This window comes from Leuciscus leuciscus (genome assembly GCF_965113295.1).
Source record: "Leuciscus leuciscus genome assembly, chromosome: 8".
In the NCBI taxonomy this organism is placed as follows: domain Eukaryota; kingdom Metazoa; phylum Chordata; class Actinopteri; order Cypriniformes; family Leuciscidae; genus Leuciscus; species Leuciscus leuciscus.
Window position 1 is genome coordinate 18,242,914 of NC_138732.1, and position 14,738 is coordinate 18,257,651.

Sequence of the window (14,738 nt, forward strand, 5' to 3'; positions counted from 1 at the left end):
ATTTCATTTAATTTCCTACCGTTTCAGAGAGAAATGTAGTAACAAGTTGAACTGCCAGTCATGGGTCTTTCATGCGGAGAACTCTCCTCATGTGTTTGCAATTTGCATAATAATGCATTTAAAAATGAATGACCAAACGTATCATTACAAAAGTTCACAATGCTGTTGAAGATTAAATATAATGTGGATAACATTGAATTAATATCTAGTTATCATTCAAACCCCTTTATCTAAACCTCTCTACATAACCGTTGGAATCGCATTTCCGCCATGTTTGTAGTTTTTAAACATTTTTTATTCGTGTTTGTAGTTCTAATCCAATCCTTGTCCAACCCGCGATGGGTTGTGGGTAATATTAGCCGTCAGAGTGAGCACAGATCTGCACTTCGGATTCTAACCCGAAAAAGTAGACCATCCGGGTATCTTTGAAATACTAATTTCAACATACTACGTTTTGGGACACACTAATTCTATTCAGAATACTATTTAGGACAGATAGTATGCTAATAGGGATGTAGCACAAAAAACAGAACCATGACAGTAAGTTGCATTAATTATTTTTTCTTTAAATAATGGCTATTTTTCTTGCCTCATTGGAAATTTTGTTTTCTTGTTTTAAGTAGAAACCTCAATGAATTTTGTTAGATTTTTCTAAAAAAAGATTTCAAAAATCATTTTGCTTTTCAAAAAAAAAAAACCTGGTACATGGCCTGCTGAAAAGGTGAGCATGTACTTGAGAATCTTAATATAACAAACATCTAACTGCTTCCTCGGGGACTTCCCCTATACCTGACCCTGAAGCTATCTTCCCGAGTAGTTTTGTCTACCTGTTTTATTCAGCACCTCTAATAGGGCGAGGTTGCTCACTTGTGGGCCATTCCAACCTATTCATTAAAATGGTAAGGAATCAGTTAAAAATATGGGCGGCCGTTAAGCGGGCTCTCTGGGGAGAGCAGCCATGAGTGTATTCTGGTTTGCCTCCCTTATGCTGAAAACAGTGGGAAAGATGTGACAGGTGACCCTGGCCATGACCCACCTAATGCATTCAGCTTCATCATCAGCCCAGGAAAATGAGTCCAAATCAAGCCAAGGTTAAGATCACAGAGAGCATATGAGAGCAATATGTTGCCCCAGTTTCAATGAAAAATACCAGATAGTTCCATTATGAAAGACAGAGAAAAATAATCATGAGGCAGACTTAACTTTTCCTCTTTCTGCAGAGAAGCTAAATTCTCTAACAGGCAAATGCCAAAAAACATAGTTCCCAAACCTTTTGACCAGTTAATTTCAGATTTCTTAACAATAATTTCATAGAGATTACACACAAATAATTATTATTTAAGCAATTCAAATGTTTAAAGTTGAGCAATAAAAAAGTTATAAAACAAACTTAAAATAAAATTTAAAATGAATTAAATGCATTTTTTTTCAGGATTATAATTTTATGAATTTGGAAATGGAAATTACAATTTTAAAATATCCTGATATTATTTTAAAGCAATTTATATTTTCATGAATATATATATATATATATATATATATATGTGTGTGTGTGTGTGTGTGTGTGTATATATGTATGTATGTATGTAATCTGTCATTAAAAGGGGATATTTCTATCTTCATTAGTGACATCAATTAGCCAGTAATGTAATAGTCCCCATCAGCATTAGGAGGGACAAGCAGCAACACATGTCAGCTGGTGATTTTTACAGGGCCCTTTAGTGGGTCAGCATAGAGCTCCAGTACATGATGGCGGATGAGTGTGTGTGGTAACAGGGTTCAGACTGTGGGACTGCAGAGGAAGGTATTCAAACAATGTCCATGTGGTTCATTAGGGACTGAGATCAAACGCCATTGCCCTCTTTAGCCCCACTGACAGGAGACAGAAGATCTGTCCTCTCCTCACCAGCTGGGGAATGGACACTAACACAAGGGATGAGTGAGGGAGTGATGGAAGAGAATGAAAGAAGAAATTGAGAGATAGAGGAAGGAGGAGGACTACTATATGAGAAAGCCTGAGCGTGCAATCTCCAGAAGTTGGATAAAACCTAAATCTATTAGCGGAAAAGAAAAAAATCCAATGGAATATTTCCCAAATTTGTTCATGACATGTTTATTTGTTCAGCTAGAGATAATATATAGCAAATATCACTACACACTACCAGTCAAAAGTCACATACTTTGATCCTTTAGATCAAAAAGTAGTTTGCACTCAAATATAAATTATTCTTAAGTAAAAAAAAAAAATTCATTTATTCATTTATTATTAATAATAATATATAGTATCTAGTAAAATATAAATTGTGTTTATGAATGATGATTGAAATGATTTCCCCCCCAAATGGATAGTGAATGAAAAGCTTTTATAATTTTGAATACTATTATTATTATAAAATCTGGATAATAAAAATAATTACTTTTTATTTGTATAATTTAAAACCTTGCCTGATTAGTTGATAATGGCAGTTCAGCACTAGCCTGGTTAAAGCCAGACCATTCTCAGTAGTAACTGAGTTATGGTCTGGCAAAGCTCCATAGACAAATCATTTCCAAAGGGGGCGTCACCAACGGACGTCGCTCAAATGCCTCTCGGCGCAATTGGATAGACCTAAAACTCCAAAAACCAATCAGAGCGATCGTCATGTGCAAAGCCATATGCTGCGTCCCAATTCGCCTATGTTACACTACGCCATAAAAGTACTCTTTTTGTGAAGAAAATGTATTTACTTTTGAATGTGTAGCAAAAAAGTAGGCAAGCTTTGGGACATACTACATACTACTACGGGGTCGCGTGCATCCCGTCATGTAAACTGCCCTGTCAATCATCTTGTCACAGTTAAAATCCTCTATTAAATCTAATTTAATTTCCTACCGTTTGTAGTAGCATGTTCATCTGCCAGTGGGTCTTTCATGAAGACTGTCCTCATGTGTTTGTAATTTGAATATAATAATGCTGCATTTAAAAGTTGGTGCGCTTCACCAACGGAGTGGACGTCGCTCAAATACCTCTGGGCACAATTGGATAGGCTAGACCTAAAACCAATCAGAGCGATCGTCATCGTGTAAAGCCCGCCTCAACGTTTCTGATTGGTGCCGCGATTTCCACGGCATGGAAATGGCCTTGAATGAGCTCTTTGCCAGACTACTTGCAGAGCAAATCTAAATTTGCCGGAAGTTGTCTGGGTTTTCCCAGGCTAGTTCAGCACCCAAGACACCCAATGAATTTGTGGTATACACCATGAGCCATTTATTCCTAGACTGCCTATATATATATATATATATATATATATATATATATATAATCAGGCTGTGGCAGGGTTATTATATTTAGCTAAAACTAAAACCATAAAAAAAAAAATCGTTAATTGAAATAAAATAAAATGTTAACTGAAATAAAATATTAAAAAGCTGGTTGCAAATAGTCTGCTGTGTGGTGCAGGTCACATGAGATTAGCAGCCAACTGTAACTACTTGGCCACCAACTCTACATTTGCCTGATTCCTCTAGATTGGCTTTGGTTTGATGCCGCATTTGTTGACCCCATGGTCTAATTTGATGTGTTTAAGGTGTAATGGATTGGGAGGTGGCTCATGGGACGTGAATACTGATGGCCCAGCTTTGATACAGAGGGCTGCTAACAGCACAAGGTCAGTTCTGAGCATGAGCAGGCCCAGCCAGCAGCCAGCTATAATTACTCTTTTTTTTTCTTTTCTTTTTTTACACTATTAAGTGGTGCTGCTGGAGCTAGGCTCTGGGGTATAGGACACGCACAACAAGATAAAGTAATGTTTATTTATCCCTCCCAAAGGATCCATTTACTTGGTCAGCCTCTCTTTAAGAACCGTGCATGGAGAGAGCAATAAACACCCAACTGGGTCCACAACTGGGATCCTTTCACCGAGAATACCGAACACAAATACATGGGATTGAATATACAGCATATCATCTCTGAACTGAAGGAGTCTGTAATGAAGACCATGTTTCAGCTAAGGCTACCGTGGTAAATGGAAATCAGGACCAGTGTGTTTATTTTAGTATTTGTCTATGAAAATAAAAGTGAACTAGTGAAATGAAAATCAACAATTAAAGTCAACATTTAAACCCATTTTACATCTATAATGTGACATATTTACGAATGAAACGATATACAATGAGAATATCTGGATGGGACTTATTCTTTGGGAATGGATTGGATTATGAAAAGTAGGTGTTACGTACCAGAAAGGAATGAGAGTTTGCTATTATTTGGCTATTGGTTATTGTTATCCAGTAGCTTGTGTGGCCTTAACTGACGTCAGCAGAAAACCAAAGTTGTTTCAAGGGATGATCTTTTAAATAACGCACTAATAAATTGTTCACAACAATACATAGTAAATATTCACAACGTAAATAGGGACTTCATGTTGACTTTAAAGCAAAGAAAGCACAACCGTTATGTCATGTAAGAGAACTGACCTTTGGTAAGCGCTCAGGGTCGCCTGGGTGTCTAGGGATCACCTTCTGTAGCCGCTGGAAACCGTAGTCAATAGTGGGTTCATTCAGTGCTGCAGGAAAAGAGAAAATTCAACCATTTCACTGCAGTGAAATTCAACACCTATCTGCAATTACCATTACAAAGAAATGTATATAAAACATAAGTGTCATTTCCTTTAGACCTCAATACAGTTCCAAAAAACACAAAGTAGAAAGCAATAAAAGGATAACTAAAGTATCAAATATTATGTTTCCTTACTAGCTGCCAAAATATCTGTATCAATTCCCACAATGCTTTAGCCGTTTGCAACCACAAGGCACCACTTTATGAATAAAAAAACACTTGAGCAGTTTGTGTGAATGGATCCTATTTTTTCAGCCGGTGCAAAGGCGCAACCATCATTGACAGCTTCACAAACTGATCATGATGAGCAATGAGATTTGTGACAGATTCAACTGCAATGCAAATGCTACAGATTAACAGCAATGCAACTATTCTTACATGTACTAAACTTTGAATATCTCACTGTAACCTAGACTTAAAAAACCCCAAAAAACAAGAGATCAGTTGAAATGATTATTTGTTGTAATCTACATTATGCCACAAAAGCTGTTGACTGAACTTAACTTGTATTGAACTCGTAATATTCATTTAAACATACATATTTACAGCTGATATCATGGATCGGCAAAAAGTTGATCAACTACAAGGCAACTTTTTAAATGTCCTTAAAAAAACCTCCAATAACAAATAATGCTGGATTCTTTTGTTTTGTTTACATAAGCACCACTAATCTGCTAAACAAATCTATAGACCACCGTTATGAGCAAATAATTTAATTAAAGTTTTCATTTCTGTGTAGCAGCACCTCCCACTCCTCAGAGGCCCACAGACAGCTTCACGAATGCTCGCTGAGGACGGAGCAATAAGATAATATTGAAAAAGGAACCCGATCTGCATGATAGGCCCAAACATCCTGCAAGGGGTGGACCACATGGTGCTTGGCCTGATGTTTTTCTAACCTCCCTGGATTGAGTGGGACTTTCACACTGAGACAATGGGTCTTTCTCCAGCACCGGCCCAGAGAGCTTGTTTGTGTGTTTATCTGTTGTGGTGCTAAACTCCAGCCCTCAGGGGCACATTCACACACAGCCCCTTCTGTGATTCACTGAGACAGAGTAAGAGATGTACAGTGAGATATATGTCAGCAGAGATTCTTGATATTTGATATGCAGCATGTATAACAATGGCCACAAAAGTATTTGGTCATTTAAGCTATGCTTAAAAATGTATGAATCTCACTGCATTAGATAACAAATATCAAACCAAGAAGCATCAAACAAATTAAGACCTTTTGTCACAGCTGGTCTGTCTCTAATGTAATTTTTTTAAGGCGATTTTTAATGAATGCACTGACAGAATACTATCCCCACTACTGGTGGTGGTTGAGGAGAGATTCCCTGATATGATTGTAAAGTGCTTTGGGTGTACAGTAGTACATATGAAAGCACTATATAAATGCCTCATTCATTCACTCATTCATTTCAGAATAACCACAAGTATAATTCATCATATTAACTATGGTTAATACAGTATGTTCCTCTTTTATTTTATTTTTAAACAGTATACTATTGATATATGTATACACACACACACACACACACACACACACACACACACACACACACACACACACACACACACACACACACACACACACACACACACACACACACACACACACACACACACACACACACACACACACACACACACACACACACATATATATATACACACATGTATAAATTGTTTTATTTTAAACATAAAACTCTTTTTGTCAAGTGTTTATCTTTGAAACATGTGCTTATGCTATACTACTTTAAAACAAATGGCACTTAGTTTTAGCCTATATTTTGTTATGTAATGCAAACATATTTATACATTGGCTTAAGTATCCAAATTGTTTATTTTTTTGGAGCCACTGTATACTGGTTTTAAGCTGGCTTTATGCTATATCTGGTGCACAAATTACTTTTGCTTTAAATTTGCTAATAATTTTTCAGATAATTTAGAGATTGATATGTCAACTGACCTTTAATTTGACCTCAACTGATTAATAATCAGCTTGATATTAGCAAATACAATGAAGAACAAGTTGAATATACATTTTTCCAAATTAGAAGAAAGTCTTTAAAACTGTAATAAAATGATTTGGGTATGTGACATAAGATACCCAAGAGTCATTCTAACAGTTGTTCACTCTTCACACACACTTTCCCCCTCTCTTTTTCTTTCATGATAGACTGACTGCCTTTCTTTTGCCTGAAGCGTCAAATCTCAAACAAAACAGAGGAGCAGCAGAAAAATAGCAACTGAGGACTAGAGTCCTCTGGCCCTAAGTTAATTGTCCTGCTGAAGATGGGGGCTCTTCCAGCCTCCCTTCTGTTTGCCCTGTAGGCCGCAGCCTGGACGTTTCCTGAGGGAGTTCGCCCAGCTCCCCTCAGCTCCACAGCTGAGAGGACAGACTGTGGGCAGCCTCTGAGTGCAGTGGAGTGGATTCAGATGGCCAAGGGCCCAGATAGAACCAGACCCCTGGAGCCCAGAACACAAGCTGTGCCCAGCCTGGCCATCCTCCACTGGGGAACAGGGGCAACTCTGACTGTACATCAATGCCTCTCGATATAACATCCAACGGCAGGTGGGATCTATGGTTTTATAAGTACAAGCAAATGCTGGTCCAGTATCTGGTTTTGACATGAAGCCTGAAACATACATTGAAAAGTGAAAGTGAACGTGACATGTGAAGGCCTGGCCAAGTATGGTAAACCATACTCAGAAAATGTCCTCTGCATTTAACCCATCCAAGTTAGTGCACACACATTATGAGTAGTGAGTGGTGAACACACACACTGCAAAGGTGGACACACACCAGGTGCAGTGGGCAGCCATTTTCGCTGTGGCGCCTGGGGAGTGATTGGGGGTTAGGCGCCGTGCTTGTTTAGTCGTTTCCTGCCCGTACTGAGAATTGAACCCGCAACCTTCGGGTAACCAGTCTGACTCTCTAACCATTAGGCCATGACTGCCCCCAAGAAAGAAAGTATTTGAAAAAAGCCAGGCTGCATCTAAAATAACCCTTGTTTACTTTTACAATAAGCCACAACTTCATTAAAAAGCAGCTGACATTGGATAATAACAGCAGACTTCATGCGTCGAGACACAGTAGGGCTCAACGGCTCACTGTTTGAGAGGCAGCATTAACCTCGAATTTCTCGGCCGCCATGACCGCCTGGATGCACAGTCGCTCACGCAGCACAGTGATTGACTGGCTGTTTACTTAAAGAGCAAGACGAGAGAAAAAAAAAGTTAAAACAATCCCGGAGCATGATGGAGAACAGACGCAGCTATCGGCGAAGGAAAGAACAACAAAAACAGTCGAATGTGACAGAATGATTCAAAGCCGCCCTGCGGCTGACAATACATCATATCTAAATAGGCTTCCTGTAATCAGGTCTGTTGGTGGTTTGGAGACAGGGATATGGAAGTGCGGACCAGTGCAGAGCACAGGAGCGGCCCGAGTGGTGTACGAATGGGGGTTGGACAGAAGCTGATTGCAGGATATCGTAATGGCAAAGAAATAGATGGAGGCTGAATGAGAGATTGTGTTGTGCAGTATTACAGCAGGTTTGACATGGAGGAAGGAGAGATTGAATGGAAGAGTAAAAGAGCGGGGGTAGCCTGAACTATGCGAAAAGAAATGAAGAAAGAACATTTTCACAACACATTTAACTACGGTAATTTGACGTATTTCTAGGTGAAACTAAATTTTAACAGAGGTACACTACAGTCCAAAAGTTTAGGGTTGGTATATTTTTTATGAATTCTCTTCTGCTCACCAAAGCTACATTTATTTTAAGTCAAGTCAAGTCAAGTCAAGTTTATTTGTATAGCGCTTTTCACAATACAGATTGTATCAAAGCAGCTTCACAGTATTAAATTAAAATAATACAACAAAGTTTGTTTCAAGAGGAATTTATTGATTGATAAAATTAAATTAAATATCCCCAAAATATTCCCAACTGAGCAAGCCAAAGGCAACAGTGGCAAGGAACCGAAAAACTCCATCAAGTGACCTAATGGTGTCCTAAAACTCCATCAGGTGACCTAATGGAGAAAAAAAACCTTGGGAGAACCCAGGCTCAGTCTGAATTTTACTGTATTTTACTGTATTTTAATCAAAAATACAGTAAAAACAGTAATATTGCGAAATATTATTATGATTTTAAAGTAACTGTTTTCTATTTGAATATAAATAGATTATTTCTGTGATGCAAAGCTGAATTTTCAGCATCATTACTCCAGTCTTCAGTGTCACATGACCCTCCAGAAATCATTCTTATATGCTGATTTGCTACTTAAGAAACATTTCTTATTATACATTTTGAAAAAAAGTTGTGCTGCTTAATATTTTTGTGAAAACTGTGATTAATTTTTTCAAGATTTTTTTATTAATAGAAAGTTCAAAAGTACATGATTTATTTAAAATATAAATCTTTTGTAACAGTATAGATGTATTTACTGTCACTTTACTGTTTCCTTGTTGAATATTAATTTCTTTAAAAAAAATAGGGATGCTTAGATCAGGATTTTTGCAGCCGATACTGACCATCGATTTCTGTCACCGATACCGATCCCGATCATTCAAGCTTTATATTTATATTCTATGACACACAGTATGTATATATACAGTATATATATATATACAGTATATATATATATATATATATATATATATATATATATTCTATGATGCATGGTAAATCAAGACCTGTCAATATGAGCGATCAATGCCAACCAAGCACGCTCCAGCTGTAAAACAGTGTCTGATTGGTCTCTACACATCGTTCCTACGGTACTACCATAGCCGAGATCTAGTTTACACTGGTTGAACTTTCAAATGATGTTGGAAAACACTGCGTCGATCGGAGCATCCCTAAAACAAATCGTACTAACCCCAAACGTTTTAACATTAGTGTAAAATCTATAAAAACCCATCAAATAAACAAACAGAATATTCAACCAAAATTAATATTAATACATTTGATAAAATCATTGGTTTGATTGTATCCCCCAGGATTTGAATGTATTTTGAAAAGTATAAAAACAAATCTTCTTAATTTAAAATACATTTTGAATCACTGATAGCTTGTGAGTAGTTTAGGGACATTTATTAGTAAAGATGTTCAATCTCATTATACTTAATTTGTCTTCAAGAATACACAAGCAATAAAAGCTGTAAAACAGCTGGTCTTGAGTAAATCACAACTAAACTCATTTAAGAGTGAATAATGAAGTGGCTGCTGGAGCAGAAGTTTTGTGAGGGCCTGGACAGGGAACATTTAAAGAATCTCTCTTTAAAGCGGACCCATGTGCTAGTATAATGAGGTACGGGTCGTGGTGCAAAGCACCTCTGAGAACGACACAGAGTTAATGTGCTGATACAGAGATGGATGGGCAAGATCTCAGGCTAAACAGTACTCTGCCACACTTAAAGACATCTGCACATGTTTACTCTCCTTCATTGCTATTGATTTTCACATACTGTACAATCCTCTCACCAGTCGACTCGATAATGCACACTTGCTGAGAGAGTGACTGTGTACTGAACAGTTACCGGCAAAGTGCTGCTAATTTTATAGAGTCGCTGAACGCCCACAGAAAACAATGATGCAAACATTTCATGAACACAAATCCATGCAATTCTGGTATATGTCACAAATCAAACTGACATTGACCAGTGACAGCATATACGTTATCGCAAAAACAAACTCAAACCCTTGAGACCATGCAGAAAAGAAAAAGAAAAAAAAAACACCTCCTGTGCTGGGTCATGGGGTGAACTTTGCCAGAAATTCTAACAAAACTGTGTATTTTCAGAGATACACACCAAACAGGGAAGTAAAATCCCATGAGCTTCTTCATTTCCGGACCCTATATGTCCTACTTGGTGTGTAACGTTGTTTACCAAACCATGCACAGCAGACCTGTATATTTATAGGGAAACACCTTTCAACTGTCCATGCACTTGTTTACTTTTACAGTTCCAGAAACTGACAAGCTGTGGTTTCCATTTCTTTCTGGGCTCACGGAACGGTTTCACGACAGAAATAACACCAGCCAGTCATCCAACATATATGATAGAGTCAGTCTTGTGTCATCACGGATTCATTGCAGCTCTCCAATTTCATACGCGAAGGAGAACGAAAAGGTTACGTGTGATGTCATGAGCTGAAATAAAATCTACAAAATCAATATTGAAAAGAGCAGAATATCAGCCGTATACCATACCATCTTGTTCTGTTTAATGAATATAATCGATATAGGCAAATATAGGGCTGTTACGAATCTAAACGGACCTCCTGGAGGCGCTAATTGAATTTTCAGCCTTGTGAACAAAGAAACTATCAAGGAACAGACCTGATTTTTCAAAAAAGGAAAGCTACAAATACATTAACAATCGACAGCTCCCCTCTTTCTCTAGAAGATGGGATCAAAACGAGTAAAACATATCAGCAATAAATAAATAAATGAACAACAACCATTGCTTGAAGGATTCCTTGCAATCACACAGATCAATGCTCATTGAAATTTCATGAAGGCACAGCCGGATCGCTTCATATTTCACAATAATAACTACAGGCCCGCGGGGGTGAAGAGAGGAGAGGAGCGAGACACTACTAAAAGACAATACTATGAGCGCTGTCAAAAGCAGATGGAGCCAGTCAAAACAGTACATTTTAAAATACCTTACACAACCAAAAAAATAAAAATCCCACACTTAATATCTCACAGAGCCCGAAGGCACAATGTGGGCGGCAGTTTTTAGACTGGCGAGAACACGATATTTGTGGCTTTCCTGTTTTTGAGACCAGATGCTAGCACTGAGCTGCTGGTGGTAAATTGAATCAGCTGACCACACATAGACCTGCAGGGCTAGAACAGCATCTCTGACTGACGGAGCAGAAAGGCATGCTGGGTAATTGGTCTTTAGCAGAACCTTTTAACAGGCACTTGTGGGCTTTGTACAGAGCTGTTAATGTCAGGGTGGTAATGTTCTGTACATGTTAGGGAAAGGCAGACTCCGTTTTACGCTCTCTCTCTCATTCTCTCTCTCTGTTTTCCCCAGAGCTCTCTTTCATTCAGGTGTGATCTCATATGCTGTGGATAGGAATCGATAGGCTCAGTGGCAGGGTGTTCGATGCCTGCCTGAATTATTGCTTCATTTCTCTCCCTATATAGATGAGGCCTGTTTTTCCTCAGCCCTACCCACGTTGGGATCAATACCTTACAATCTCATTTTTATCCATTTTTCCATAAACCCAGTGATAGCGTTTATTTGGAAAATCCGACAAGCTAAATAAGGCATCACTTTAAGACATGGGTGGGGGTGGGGGGGATCTTGGAACCTGTGGCCGTAAAATGGATGACTTGTTTTTCTCGATCATGAGCAGCAGCTTCTAAAAGACAGACATCTGTGTGAAATGGCCCACTGAAGACGCCCTGCTGTTGAGCAAACCAATTGCTCTATATCTTTATGGTTACAATCTCCACCATGCAGAGGTTTAGCAATTTAATTGGAACGGTTATCATTGATCACCTAGTGTGACCCCATTTGTCAATAGAATTAAAGAGACTCATTATCAAAATCGAACGATCACTCAACCCACTCAAGAAGAAAGCTTTCTTCAAATCTAGTGGTCGGAAAAAAAATACATAGGTGACTACAGTATATAATTTGTTCTGAACCACATTTTTAAGTCTGCATATTTTATATGGAATTTGTAACGTTTTACATGGTTATAAATGAATGATTTACATTTACAGTAGGGTCCAAAAGTCGGAGACTGTGTAAAAATTACACTACTGTTCCAAGGATTGGGATTTTTTTACCGATTTTAAAAAAAAAAATTTATGAAATTAATCAATTGATCAAAAGTGACAGTAAAGACATTTCTAATGTTACAAAAGATTTATATTTCAAATAAGTGCTGTTCTTTTGAACTTAATCTAACTGAACGTGTTTAATCAAATAAATGCAGCCTTGGTAAACATAAGAAACGTCTAAAACATCTTGCCACAATGAAACCTTTGAACGAATGTGTGTGTGTGTGTGTGTGTACACATTTTGAAAAATAAGAAACAATAACAGCAAAACTAACAATGTTTAAGACATATTTCTAGGGTTTTAATGAGCAAAGGTTAGATGTTCTTGTTTGTGTTCAAGCACAACAATCTCTTTGGATCATTCATGAAATAATACTAGATATGATCTTTAGGTTTTACACAAACTTGTATAGTTCATACAGCTAGAGTTTATTAAAGCAAGAGGACAGGCAAACAAAAATATTAAAACATTCTGAAATCCATGGTCCTTTAAGTTTTCACTCAAATTGTAAAGCTGATGGTATTTTTGTATTACATTAGAAAATGCCAAATAGAAGCATTTTTCCTTGTGGATCAACGTATATTTGCATTAAAAGAGTTAATGCAAGTATGCATATATTATCTGAAGTCTGGCTTTTGCTCAACTAAAGTGACAAATGCTTCCCATAGACTTAATCATTGGGCAGGTGTAGAGAGCTCCCTCTAATGTGATCGAGCTGAGTCTTTTAATATCAGGCCTGATGGGTGCTGTTCGAACCACTGGCCTGCATACTGAGCAGCAACCAATTGCCTGCTGAACATTTCAAGTGATTCATCAACACCTCCAATCTATCGGCTGCACAAGACTTCACATACGCTCACTGGCAGATAGCATTATATCTCTGCCCCTTTCCCTCCAAAACAGACGGAAAACCCCTTTGACGAATGATGCAAACATGGCAATCTGGTGAGAAGTAATACACAACCAAACATGGAAATGCATTTGTTGCAGATGAATTGAAAGGGGAGGAAGAGGGAGAGAAAGTAGGGAGGCATGATTCATCCCTCTTATCTGCGGAGTGCCATGCAGGATGGGTAATGTCCCAGGCGGTGAGTGTTTAATTGTTTCTGATGATAAATATAATTGCAGAGAGCTTATGGATGTTTAATTGCAGAGGCCCAGAAACTGTGGGGTGAGGTGAGATCTCTTTGGGTCTTCATCATTAAAGCTTGGGTTGAGAAAAGTGTCTCAACTTACTATAGTACTATTGTACTATTACACCAGTAAAAATTTTACCGATACACTAAAAAATAAAAATTCTGTTATCATTTACTCACCCTTGTGTGGTTACAAACCATATAGCTTTCTTTCTTTCATGTAGCTCTAAAGGAGAAACTCGTAGTGATCATTTTTCCCTGGAGCTCAGAACGGATTAAGCACCACAAAAAGATAGTCCATGCGACTCATGTTTTATATACAGTATACCTACCTTTAATATAATATATTTATACGAGGAACAGACCGAAAGTTAACTTGTTATATACCTTACATTTACTTCACATTTGTGAACGAATAATTCTTTTGAGTCAAATCTTTTCAACTTGTTTTTTCCGGGGTCTTTTCGCAAGTTTGACTCATTCAGTAGGCTAATCCAAAAATTTAATTAAAGTGATGGATTTGGTAATTGCATCGTTTTTTTTTTAACCGTCTTGCGTACTCATTACACTGTTGCAAAAGGCCTAAAAAACAGCTAAATTAAAATAAAAGGCATCATGTTTTGCCATTATATTCATAAAACACTGAGAAAACGAGTCTCTCTGCGCTTCCTGTTGTTTTACCGTAATTAACTTAATAAACTAAGGCCTCTTTTTAATCTCTTAATTCAGTTGCACTATGTTCAACTGTGTGCACGGTGCACGCCTCTCTAGTGTGAACGCGTCCTTTGTTTCTGGCTTCTCTAGAGTATTGAGTAGTGAATGCTGTATCTGTCATCATGTAGTTTTGGAGCAAACTGCAGATTAATCCGAACGCAGGTACTATCGCAAATCACACCACACCCATCACAGAGGCAAATTTGTTGATATTTGATACTTTCATGATCGATCATTAGTGTCATCTCTATACATGTAACACAAGATACTCTGTCAATCTATGTGTCACTATTTGTCTATTTGTCACTATTTGTCATCTAAAACGTTAACAAACATTTTCACTTTCATTTATAAATTTTTATATAATTCATACATATGTTGAATTATAATACTTTAATTTTACAATACTTTTATTATTTTAGCTTCAGTCCCCATTAATTGTAATTACATGGGAAAAATAAAAACTGCC

General features: G+C 37.6%; 1 protein-coding gene across 3 annotated transcripts in view; it reads right to left on the reverse strand.

The window, feature by feature from the left end:
• ebf1a (EBF transcription factor 1a) overlaps positions 1–14,738 on the reverse strand; it is a 132,033-nt gene that overhangs the window by 17,719 nt on the left and 99,576 nt on the right. For all 3 annotated transcript variants that reach the window (XM_082178554.1, XM_082178553.1, XM_082178552.1), the window contains exon 11: positions 4,456–4,544. In XM_082178554.1, the coding sequence (XP_082034680.1) occupies positions 4,456–4,544 (89 nt within the window). The remainder of the gene's footprint in view (positions 1–4,455; positions 4,545–14,738) is intronic.